At 41.4% G+C, this 12,153-nt stretch overlaps 1 protein-coding gene across 2 annotated transcripts in view; it reads right to left on the bottom strand.

The window, feature by feature from the left end:
* SLIT3 (slit guidance ligand 3) overlaps window positions 1-12,153 on the bottom strand; it is a 518,327-nt gene that overhangs the window by 182,018 nt on the left and 324,156 nt on the right. For both annotated transcript variants that reach the window (XM_030504413.2, XM_030504412.1), the window contains one exon: window positions 6,642-6,783. In XM_030504413.2, the coding sequence (XP_030360273.1) occupies window positions 6,642-6,783 (142 nt within the window). The remainder of the gene's footprint in view (window positions 1-6,641; window positions 6,784-12,153) is intronic.

The following is a 12,153-nucleotide window of genomic DNA, read 5'->3' as shown; positions in this document are numbered from 1 at the left end:
TAATCTCACCAGACAGTGTTGTAAAGGTTAAGTAACAGTGAAAAAGCAAGCCTGGTATGAAAAAACACAGGTTTGAAATCTAAGATCAGCTTTAAGATCTAAGGATTTTGGAGTTTGATTTATAAGTCTGCAGATGACTGGGACTTGGCACTCCAAAGTAATTAGTGCTGCACAGCACAACGTGTTCACAGTACAGCTCCTATTGACTTCTGCTGCAGCTGTGAGTCCTCAGCACTTCTGAATGTCTCAGCTGAGTCAGCCAGAACCCAGCATTACATCACTAGTGACCACCCACGAAAGTTTGGGCTAGTCACTTGCCCAGAGTCAACTCATAAAACCACTGGCAAGAACATACATCCCAACCCTCTGAACAGCATTCCTGGGATTAGCTTCCCACAGCCCCCACTGGGGAATGTTCCTGTTTCTGCAACAAACAAACAGACCCCATACACACAGGCTTGCCCGCCACACAACCCCAATGCATCCCTAGACAACCAGAAATGAGTCCAGTCTTTTAGCAGCAGATGAAACTATGCTGTAATTAAAGTGCTTACTACAACAAATAAATACATACAAAAGCACTGAATGAAGACTGCAGCTACAAACATTCACTTTGTCATTTTTTCTTCTTTTTAATAATATATTTAATGTAATGTAGTGAATCCAAAACCAAAAGTTGAAATAACTAATTCCATCACAAGGAAACTCATGTGTAACAAAAGTATAACTTGGCCTTGATGTCTAACTGGAATGTCAGTGGTTAAAACAGTAAACTGTGTGTAGTCTAATAGTCAATCTCTGCACATGGTCACTAGTGCAGAGAGATACACAAATCCCTGCTGGGTTTCTCCAGTACACTGGAGACAAATGACAAAGCAGAAAGGCTCTGGAAGATTCGTGTTTCCTGGTGGGAACAGATGCCTCAGCTCTGTCTTCACTTGTGCCCCTCTGTCCTGGCCCCACAGTCTGGCCAGCCTCATTCATGCTACCCAGTGTCCCAGCCTCCAGCCACATCCCCATAATCCACCCTGTCGAGCTGGCGTCCCAGGCTCACTAGCAGCAACTTCAGCTCTCAGCACCGAGTATTCCTCACTTTCTCAGACACATAACACTCATAAACCTGTCTTGATATCCTTTGTTCTCAGTCTTTCTCATCATATGATTTGGATTTTCCTCATTTGAGGTCAGCTGCCTTTTCCAAAGAGTTTCTGTACTGGGCCAGGACAGTCATTATTCTCTCAAGCATCTGTCCCAACCCACAATCCAGCCCTTAGCACTAGCAGTTCATCAAATGCCTTTCTTCCACAGCCTGAAGGTCCTTCAGGAAAGCAGCGCCCGGTCCCAGCGCTGGTGCCAGTGGTCACTGCACCTCAACCCAGGAGCCTGCTCACCACAGCATATGTCGTGGTTTAAGCCCAGCTGGTAACTCAGAACCATGCAGCTGCTTGCCCACTTCCCTCCTTTTTCCCCCCACTCCCGGAGGGATCCTGGAGGGATCAGCGTTGTTCTCAGACTAAAGTCGAAAACACAGCACTGCACTAGCTACTAAGAAGGAGAAAAATAACTGTTACAGCTGACCCCAGGACACCTCTGCACCCCTCACTCCAGACCAGACAGAGCAGGAGGACCAGCACTTGGGGGGCTGTTCCCCACTTCCACTCTGAAAGGTCTTACACAAAGTTCTACAAAACATAAAGGCAAAAGTCAAGTCCCTGCACCGCTGCTTCAAGGTGTGCAAAATGCTCAGACAAATCTGTTTGGAGTTAATATCCTAAAATACAGCCTTGTTTGCAGCAATAAATAAAAATAAAAAAGATAAGTAGATCAGTCTGAAATGGATGAACAGCAAGAAAACTTCATTCTGAAGAAGGAGCAGTGGAAAAGTGTAGTGAGTTGGGCAAGAGATTAATAGGGAGCTACTGACCACTCTCCAGTACTGGGAGGCATCAAGTGGACCTGGCCCACAGGATGTTGAAGCAAATACTGTTTGAAACACCACAGCCGGGGCTAGCAATGCCATTATCCCAGTCTCCTACATCTGCAAGTGCAGGAAAGCTGTGCTTTCCCTGGCATCAAACCAGCCAAACACTGAGAATGGGCCGACGGCGCCAGAGCTCAGATCCATCCAGCCCCGTGTCCTGAGCCAACAACAGCCCAAACCACATGCTGAGTGAAATCTGCTGCTGTGGCAAGAGTGTTTCTCACAACACCCTTCCCAGCTCCCACCAGCTGCAGTGCAGTGACTCCCAGGCACAGTTGGTAGCTTTGGGTTTCACAGGTCTTTACTTTGCAGTCTTGATGGGCTGAGCTGCCAGTCAGGCTGACAGGCACCGCTTGCAAGGCTGTGATCAAGTCTGATCAGAACAATAGATTCTGTGGAGGCTCTGTCTCCTTACTAGTTTGGAGGTGATCCCTCCCTGCACCCATCCAAGGCCAAGTCCATTCTGTATTCACACTCTGTTCCCTGTTTATCTTGCCTGCCTTTTCTCTCACCCTTTCTAAATAAATGCAACCTTCTCCTTTTATTGCGGATGCTGTTCCAATGCAGTGAAATGACACACTGTTCATTTACCAGTAAACCATCAAGCCATGTTTGTTTGGGTATTTCTTTTGCAGTAAATGCCTCCAGGTGCTTAATGGCTTTTGTTCTCAAGTATTCATGCAAAACTTTGCTGTGCTTATTCTCATGTGTTTCTCTATAACATACACTGTTCACTTCTCTTCTGAAAAACACAAGAGAACCACTTTGTAAGCAGAGAATCTTTTATAACATTCAACACACAGTCTGTATTCCACAGCTTCAATTTCTTGTAACTCATTTCACCTCTGTCAATTTGGCTGCTGATGTCAGCTCCACACTGAACAAGAGGCTTTAGAGAAAAATGAATTGCATTCTGAACACTCTAGCTACCTATTTTATGAAGTTATGGAAAAGCAAGGCTGGGATACGGATTTCGAGCTTTTCTAAGTTCCTTTATTTCATAACAGACATTCTTGCAATGAGGGCCTTCAGGATAATACACCTTGGGGAGAGGTGTAATGGAGTAACACAACAGACTTCCAAGTCATACATGGCAGAGGTCAGCAGCAAGGGAAAATTAGTGTCGTATGATGCTTATTTTATGGTTTGTGATAGGTTTTTATCAACAAAAACAAATCCTAGGACTTGCTGGCAGCTTTGTCAGAGAAGGTTCTGCCTATCCACGCTAATGAAGAAAGGAAGGCTGAGTAAAAGATCTTTAATTAATACAAACCACAGTGAAATGTAGGTCACCTTTAATAGCCACATTAGAGTAACAGCTGTGTGTTTGCTGTGGAACAGTTTGTCAGTCAAAGGGTTCCTGGCAGGTCCAATTTAGCTTACAAAGAAATCCTGAGTCAAGGGGAAATACAAAAGTGAGAAAGCTGTAACTGAATGCAACTAATAACCAGCAAAGGAACTTGGAAAAGGCCCAAGTGGAACTGAGGAAGGCACAGACAGCATTTTAATACCATCATATAAATATTATGAATGTGCTACAGTCTAGGGGGGAAAATGTATTTTAGTGGAATGAGTGTTTAAAACGTCAGCTAGAAACTGCTGAATGAAAAATACACCATCTCAAGTAGGATTCTACGTAGCAGCAACCCAGCCATGTAGTTTGTTAGTACCCCATTACCACAGGAGGTGAGAGTCTCTAGTAAGAGTTACACCTCTCAAAGGTGATGAGGATCAGATCATAGGACTGCAGAGTCCAGAAAGAAGTGTTCATCCAGCACCACGATAGCCACCTTTTATGAAAAGGGTCTGACTATACATCAGCCATGGGGGATAAATCCCAAAGGGAAAAAAACAACAGTACTGCTGTGTGAGGGCAAGACACGTGGGCTGCAGCATGCAGACAGAATTTACTTGACGCCATTGCTATAACATTACAGCAAAAGAGTATTATTCTGCCTATCATATCAAATCTAAAGACCATCATTATCCCGTGTGTAGGTGGAACCAGACCTCTGGATGGATTTTATACTGAATAAGCCCAAAGCAGCCTCAGACAAACTGACTTCCTGAGCAGTATGACAGACTTCTGCATAAACCAGAACAGCTACCTTGGTCAAAAGAACCTACGTCATGATTTTTCCAGGAATACTGTTGCTGCTCCTTCCATCTTTCCAGAAACATTTATCTATGTGGCAACATCCTTTACTCTGCGAGAGATTGTTTAATACACTGCCCTTGGATTTAAGGTTAATTGCTCTTTTTCATTAGTACTTTTACTAAATGAAAATACCATTTTACCAGTGAGAAAACCCATACGTGAGTGATGTCACTCGCTAAGACTTACTCTGATAGAATCATAGCACCACAGAATGGTTTGGTTTGGAAGGGACCTTTAAAGGTCATTTAGTTCACCCCCCTCCTCCCCTGCCATGAACGGGGACATCTTCAACTAGATCAGGTTCCTCAGAGCCCTGTCCAACCTGTCCTTGAATGTTTCCTGGGATGTGGAATCTACCACCTCTCTGGGCAACTTGTCCCAGTGCCTCACCACCCTCACTGTAAATAGACAGAACTACTTAGATTTCTTTATATATTTCTTAATATAGCTATTCCTTAAAAAGGAAATCTTCACAGGATTGACTCCACCAGAAAGTAGCAATAAATGTTCTCATGAGGCTTACGCTCTGAACTAAGTGCTAGTGAACTGAAAAGGATATTTGCAGGATCAGAACAATATAAGAGGTTTATCTACAGGCAAAGAATCAAATAAATACTGACTAAACTGCAAAAAGTCTGACGGATCTAAATCATTAAATCATGTGCTAAGAACTTTACATGGTGTTCTATGGATCTAGAAGGTTTATAACCTTCAGGTTATGAAAGTTTCTTAAAATGTTACATGCATCTTGACTCGCTACATCATCATCTGATCTAAAGGCTCTCCAAGTCTTCCTTCGCTTTCTGCTCTCCTAAGGAGACCTTCTTAGCTGCTTTTACTGTAAGTTACAGAGGTTAAGTTTGTGGGCTGGAGCAACCAAAATGGAGACAGGACTTTGATATTCGATGCTATAACAAGCACACTGAAGGTGAACATTTGCACTTGCTTTCTTACACTGAAGTGTGCTGCTGTCAGGAGAGGGCTGGAGCATCCCAATCTCAGTCTTCCCCATTCTCCTAGCTCAACCCTCATTTGTGAGCAGGTCTGGACCGATTTTGTCCTCTGCCTCTCATTATTGAACCATTAATTCCAGCCACTTCTGGAAATTTGGACGTCATCTGACAGAATTGGAAACAGGACCAAACACTGAATATTCTCAGTGTGCCAAACACATTTATATTTTCAGCATAATTCTGACTTTCATGCACAGAAAACCAAGTATGACATGCATATTTTGTGTGCCACAATACACTGGAAGTGAACACAACCAACACATTCTGAATTTCCTCATGAGGTGAGCAAGGATAACAGGCATTCAGAACAGCTTGCATAAGAGGTTCTATTTCCTGTAAACATCTTTACCTGCTCTAGATACATTCTCCATGATGTTAATTTTAAGATGTTTTTATTCTTTGCATTTAGTGAGCTAATTTTTTCATTTCTAACATATCTGTTCTGTGGTGATGCACAATTGAGCATAAGCTGCCTCTAAACTGTTGTGCTGAGGCAGCAATCCAAACAAATTTGAGGTAGATTCTTACATTATAAAAGCAACTAATATAGTGACTTTAGAGGACTGCTTGTGTAGTGCAGATCCCCTGCAAACAATGGAGCACATCACCTTTCTTGGCCACAACTGTCACATTCCTGGCATATCACACAGAGCCAGGCTACACACAAGCATTTCAACTTTATCCTAGTGAGTTTTGCTATGCAGCAGTATTTCTACAGCAAGGAGAAGCTGAATAATTCAGTGACTATACAAATATTTGAATTCACTCTATGCAGGCTCTAAATGCTGGTTGAATGTCAGTAACCTCTGTATGACAAGCACCTAAATAGGAAAAGGATTGATTTGCATTCCCTATGGACTAACCAAAAGCAACTCGGTTTAATGCAACAGTATTTCAGGACCACAATAGTATGCAGTCATGGACACAAAGATAGATGATTACAATTCCTAAAGGCAGTGAAGACAAACAAGTCTGTAAATCCACCATCTGATTTCACAACACAAAAAAGTCACAAAAATATTAAAGAAGTGTGAATAACAAAATTTGCAAGACAAGAAACAGGAGGTGAAATCAGCAGGGACGATGTGTTCTGATGTTATACTTTATTATGAATGCATCCTGCCAAGCTAACAAAAATCCCTACAACTCTTGGGGACTTCACCAACTAAAGATAAAACAATTTAATTCCAGAAAAGATACTGTGTATTTCCTTTTCCTGACTATAGAACTGTAATACCAGATCTGTGAGATGGAAACACAATCCAAACATAATACACCAAGAATTTCATCTTGCTTAGGGCAACTTCAAACAATATCTTTATTTACATTAAAGACTGATCTGAGCTCTTGGATCAAAAGAACAAAAGTGGAGAACTACAATGTACCTGATAACTGCTCAGAACATGTTCTTTTCTTCCAAATGGAGGCTATGACATGGACCGAAAACAGAGAGACATGGAAAAGAATGGTGCATTGCATTGGCACTTACATTTCCCAAATGTCCTCTGGGAGGTTAGCTGGAATTTCTGTTAAGCCCCTTCCTCGACAATCCACCACATTGTTGCTGCAGGTGCAGGCAGATGGGCAAGTGATGGAACTGGCACTGCACGACGGAGGGTCAGACTGGGAACCTGAGACAATGAAAACATCAAAGGTTGGGTTTGAAAAACAATTGCCTGAAATTTTAACACCAGAATACATCAGCCTTTGTGTTTCCACATCCTTTTACTATATTAAGTGATAATTTATTGGGATTCAGTGAATATCATGCGCTACACATCAACTGCAGGGAAAACATGTCAAAGATTACTGTGTTCTTATTCTCCCGCGGTCTCCACTCTACCCATCTCTTCCCCTCAAGAACACTTCTTTGGTCCTCTCCACGATCAGCCATATCTATTTCTTCAATAACCCTTAAGATCAAGCAGTATTTCCAAAAGTTATCTTCGCACAGAAGTTTCCATTACACAAACACTCCTGGAGGATTTTTCCACACTGAGAAATGACTTCTGTTTTTGAAACAAGGTAACCTGCTATGGCAAAAAGACTGCAAATATAAAGCTAGTTTTTTCAAGATCAGACAATGCAGTTAATGGAAACACAAAAAGAATTTAGAAAAACATGAGTTTGAACCTTCAAATCCTTGCTTAATCTAATAATGCCACTGAAAGACAAGAAGCTACATACAGAGCAGAGGTTTAGCATGAGGAGTTGTTCTATTACATACTAGTCAATCCATTGGATTCAGGTTTAATTTTTTCTGAAACTGCAGAAACTATGTCAATTTTACTCAATGGTTATGATTCTTACATTTAAGATTTTGCTACATACATACACATAGATAAGACAGTTTTGTACACTAACCGAGGTTACCAAGATGCAGCAATTATTGACTTATTTATGGTGAGTCATATATCCAAAGAACACGTAACACAGGAATCCTCAAGCATCTTTTTGACCAGACACTGACTGAAGGCTTGTGTGGGCAAGAAGTGAGAAAATCACAACAGAAACAGTAAAAACCTGGTATTTTTTTTTAGGCTACGGTAGATTGTAATCACAAAACATATTTGGTCTTTTGGTCGGAAAAATTTAAACATCATAATTGTAAAATCACAAATCCATGTGAAAACATGGAAAACAATATACAAAGCTGTATGTAACCAGGGTTTGTTTTGGAAAAGACACATGAATGACACTTTCATAAATTATAACTACAGGTGACAAAGCCCAAAAATAGTTATTTGTATCAGTTTGCAATCAACTATCATTATAACAATAAAAATTTTGTACCAATGCAACATTCTGCAAAGTTTCTTTCTTGCTCTATGCCTACATACCCTCTGGTTTAGCCCTTAACTCTGCACAATAACGTCAACTCGCACAGCAAAACTACATATGTTCTTATTATCAAAGACTTGCAAACAGCTGTGAAAAGTCAACATCAGCATGCTCAGTGGCACCTCTAAGTATCCTTACTCTGAAAGGCAGATACAGGTTGAAAAGATGTGAGCTGAAAACTGCTACAGGCTGACTTTACACTTGCAGAGGGAGCCCTCCTAGAAAGGAGAAGACAATTACTGCAAAATCATGCCTTCTGTTAGAAAGGCATCAAATTCTGATGTGAATTCACTTCTGTTTGTCCAAATTTCCTTCAGTTCAAGCAAGCAGTCATCCCCTTTAAAGATTATTTTGTAGCTGGGATGACAGAACTGCCTTATATTAAAGCATACTGCTGAGTTTCAGGATCACATCACCATTTCAACTGTGTACAAAACATTGCCAAGTTAAGTATTAGGTTTGATTTAATTTTTTTAATTGGGTCATCACCTGACTTTCTGTCAGGACAGCAGGAGAAAAATGTGGGTTTCATAGCACTGTATATGTTTTAAATACAGCTTTCACTGATGCCAATCAGAGCTATGAGAGACTGCAATTTGACAGACCAGATCCCAGAACTCCAATTTAGGCATCCAGAAATTAGATTTTCAGAGGTAGTGACCATCTTGGAAAGGATCTCAGAGGACATTTGTGCCATGTGTAGGAGTCAAATTCATTCTTTATGAGAGTAGGCAGCTGCTTTGAGATGATCCTAATGATCCTCTTTGCTAAAATATCCTGTCTCATTTATAGTCCAGTTTCCAGCTTCTGTGACTGTTGCAGATAAGGAGTTTACCAGCAACAGTCTTTTATCTCAACACAGAGCTGGTTTCAGTACTAAAGCAGCTTCACTCTACAGAATCAACTGGGCAAAAACCTACTGTAAAAAAATAATTCAATAATGTTATTAAAATGTAAATCCTAATGCATATGGCCCAAACGAATCAAATTCATATTTATCAGGCAATCTGAATTTTGACTTGTTCCAGTTTCAAAATCTTAGAATCATAGAATTAGAGAATCAACCAGCTTAGAAAAGACCTTTCAGATCACCGAGCCCAACCGTTACCCCAGGACTGTCAAGCCCACCACTAAACCGTGACACTAAGGGCAAACTGATCTCCCCTCATGGCTGCCCCTTATGATCTTCAGTTACAGCCACACATCGTCTGCCCCCTCACAGTGTCCCACACTATATAGCTGCCATCCCTACCCCTCGTGGCCACCCTTCACCTCCCCTCAAAATCTCCCCTCAAGGCCACCCCTCATGGCTGCCCCTGCTCTCCCCTCATGATCTCCTCTCACCCCTCATGGCTGCCCCTGCTCTCCCCTCATGATCTCCTCTCACCCCTCATGGCTGCCCCTCTCCCTCTCCCACTGACCGATGTCCTTGACGCGTGCCGGCGGGAACAGCGCATGCCCCCCCGCCCGCCTGCTTTGACTACCTTGTCCTGACAGAGTCTAGAGATGTGACCGCGTGTGTAATACAGTATTTCAGTTGTAGAGATTTGAACTAAACAAACAAAATCTGCACTAGTTAAATACGTACATGTGTAACAGGCAGGACAAGCAGCTCTCTTGGTCTGTCTTCTAGCAACAGAAATGCAGGGCAGACATACCATCATTGCGGATTAACAAAATTCCTTCAAAATCAGTGGAGTTCTGCCTTAGACAGAGTCTAAGATTTTAACTGTGACTACTTCCAAAAGTAGTTTATATTGCCTCGAAATGCACACATGCCTCTGTTATGTTTGCGTAAGAACAAGAGGTTTGTTCTTACAACCTGATCACTTACTTACATTTTACATTTTCTCTTTGTCTGCCCACCTTGTGGTGCGATGCCCACATCAAAATGAAGAATGAGGGAAGTGCAAACAAGCTATTGCAAATTTTTAGGGATAGGGAGAATTAATCAGACTGGGAAGAAACATTTCAGAGCAATCCTTGCTCTCTGGGAGGCAAAAAGAAAGTTGGCAGCAAGGTCAAATCTTCCACACAGCCTTTATCCTCACACGTCTGATGTGCTTTCTGAAGAGACTTTGTAGTGAGAGGAAAATGCATTTTTCACAGTTGTGACATTACAACGTATCTCTGTGGGTTACAGAAGCAATAATACACTTCCTTTTCATTAGGGCACCACATCAGACAACCCCATGTACTGCCATTCAGAGTTTTAAGAATCTGTTCCTGACTCTACTGCATCTAAATCAACAGGAGGAGATTCAATCTCCTCACTCAGATCATCATCACCACTTTTGTGCGATGCAGTACTGCAGAGGTTATTACATGAAAGGAGGTTATTACATAGAGTGCTCTGAAAAGAAAAAGACAGAAACCCCAGTCTTCCTTGCACCAACAGCAGGTAGCAATGATAACAACGTGATAATTAATATCATACTACAGTTAAATAACATGGAATTTTCCATCAATTTTTTGAATGGAAAGGCTAAAGGCAAATCAGAACAGGATTTGTGCTGCCCACTGAGCCTTTCAGATCCTCTCCAAACAAATACTAAAACAGTGGTGTGTTATCAGCATAGTACTCGTACTAAATCCAAAAAGCACAGCACTGCAACAGCTACTAGGAAGGAGAAAAAAAATAACTGTTACAGCTGAACCCTGGACAACCCAATATATAGAATCACAGAATGGTTTGGGTTGGAAAGCACCTTACGATCATCCAGTTCCAACCCCCTGCCATGGGCAGGGACACCTTCCACTAGAGCAGGTTGCTCCAAGCCCCTGTGTCCAACCTGGCCTTGAACACTGCCAGGGATGGGGCAGCCACAGCTCCTCTGGGCACCCTGTGCCAGGGCCTCAGCACCCTCACAGGGAAGAGCTTCTGCCTCATATCTAACGTGAACTTCCCAAAGCCAATAGGAGCCCTTTTATTTACTCTCAATTCAGACCAAAACCCATTTGCCTGTGATTTTCCACTATGAAAGAGGAACTTTTATGTGGACAGAGTTTTGATTTATGGTTAGTGAGTAAAACAAATAACCAATTAGTTAACCAGGGAGGTCCATGATGTCAAAAGAGAGAGAGAAAGCAACATAATCATAGAATAATTAGGGTTGGAAAGGACCTTAATATCATCTAGTTGAACCCCCCTGCCGTCTTTATTCTTTGCACAGATGCAACCAAAATGGCATGAAAAAATAACAGCTTATGCTGAAAGTAAGTAAAGTAAAAAGGAAAGAGCCTGTCTTTGTGTGCACTATTTTCCACATATCATGAGTGATTAGTTTTCTCATTTCACTTAAAATAAGATGGAAAAAAAGACTATTTTTATAAACTTATTTCCTCATTATAAGCCTGAAATCTCTGAGTGCCCCAAAATATCTGGTACTCCTGCCACTTTTGAGTGACATTTTGTGCTTAGAGTAAAAATACTTCTGCTTCCATGCTGAATACAGCCCTTTATATTTGGTGATTTCTTCTTCACGAGCAAAAGTAGATCTAGGCTGTGGATGTATGAAAAATTTAGTGAGTAAAATTACTCTCTGCATAAATTGCTACATTATTATCAAATGCTTTTGCTAATGTTTTTCCTTTGCAAAGAACAAGATACTGTATTACACATGCATACTCAATAGGCATGTAGCACATATTCCATCAGCTCTTACACAAACAGTCATCTGTTAAGGTAAAGTTTTCTTGAATAATGCTATAAACAGAATTTCAAATCTGATTTGGGTTTAATTGCTTCAGTTAAATGAGGATCTATTGGTAGCTCCATAGCAGATCCATACAATTAAAGCACAAAAATATCCAAGAGAGTTTAATCAGTCTGTGTACTTGTAGAGAGGAGGTAAAGAAAGGCCTGGTCAAGAAAAGAAGTCTAAGTAGGCTATGGAATATAAAGTTCTTAATATTAAAATTTGGGTATGATTCTCATAGGTATGCAGAGTGTAAGCATACAGACAGATCCAGGGCCCCGAGGCAATACAGCCTCTAAAGAAGGATATTTGGAATCTAAAAATGAATTCTCCTTTTGCTGCCAATACTTCTGCAAATGAAAAGACACAGGAAAAGTGAAAATATTTCAAGCTCCCTGTGTGTGTCCTTCACAAGTGCAGTAAACGCCTTACAGTGCGGATGCCACAAAGGGAAATGGCCGC

Source organism: Strigops habroptila, chromosome 12, assembly GCF_004027225.2.
Source record: "Strigops habroptila isolate Jane chromosome 12, bStrHab1.2.pri, whole genome shotgun sequence".
Taxonomy (NCBI): Eukaryota; Metazoa; Chordata; class Aves; order Psittaciformes; family Psittacidae; genus Strigops; species Strigops habroptila.
The sequence above is the reverse complement of the archived record's forward strand: the minus strand, read 5'-3'. Positions and strand labels throughout refer to the sequence as shown.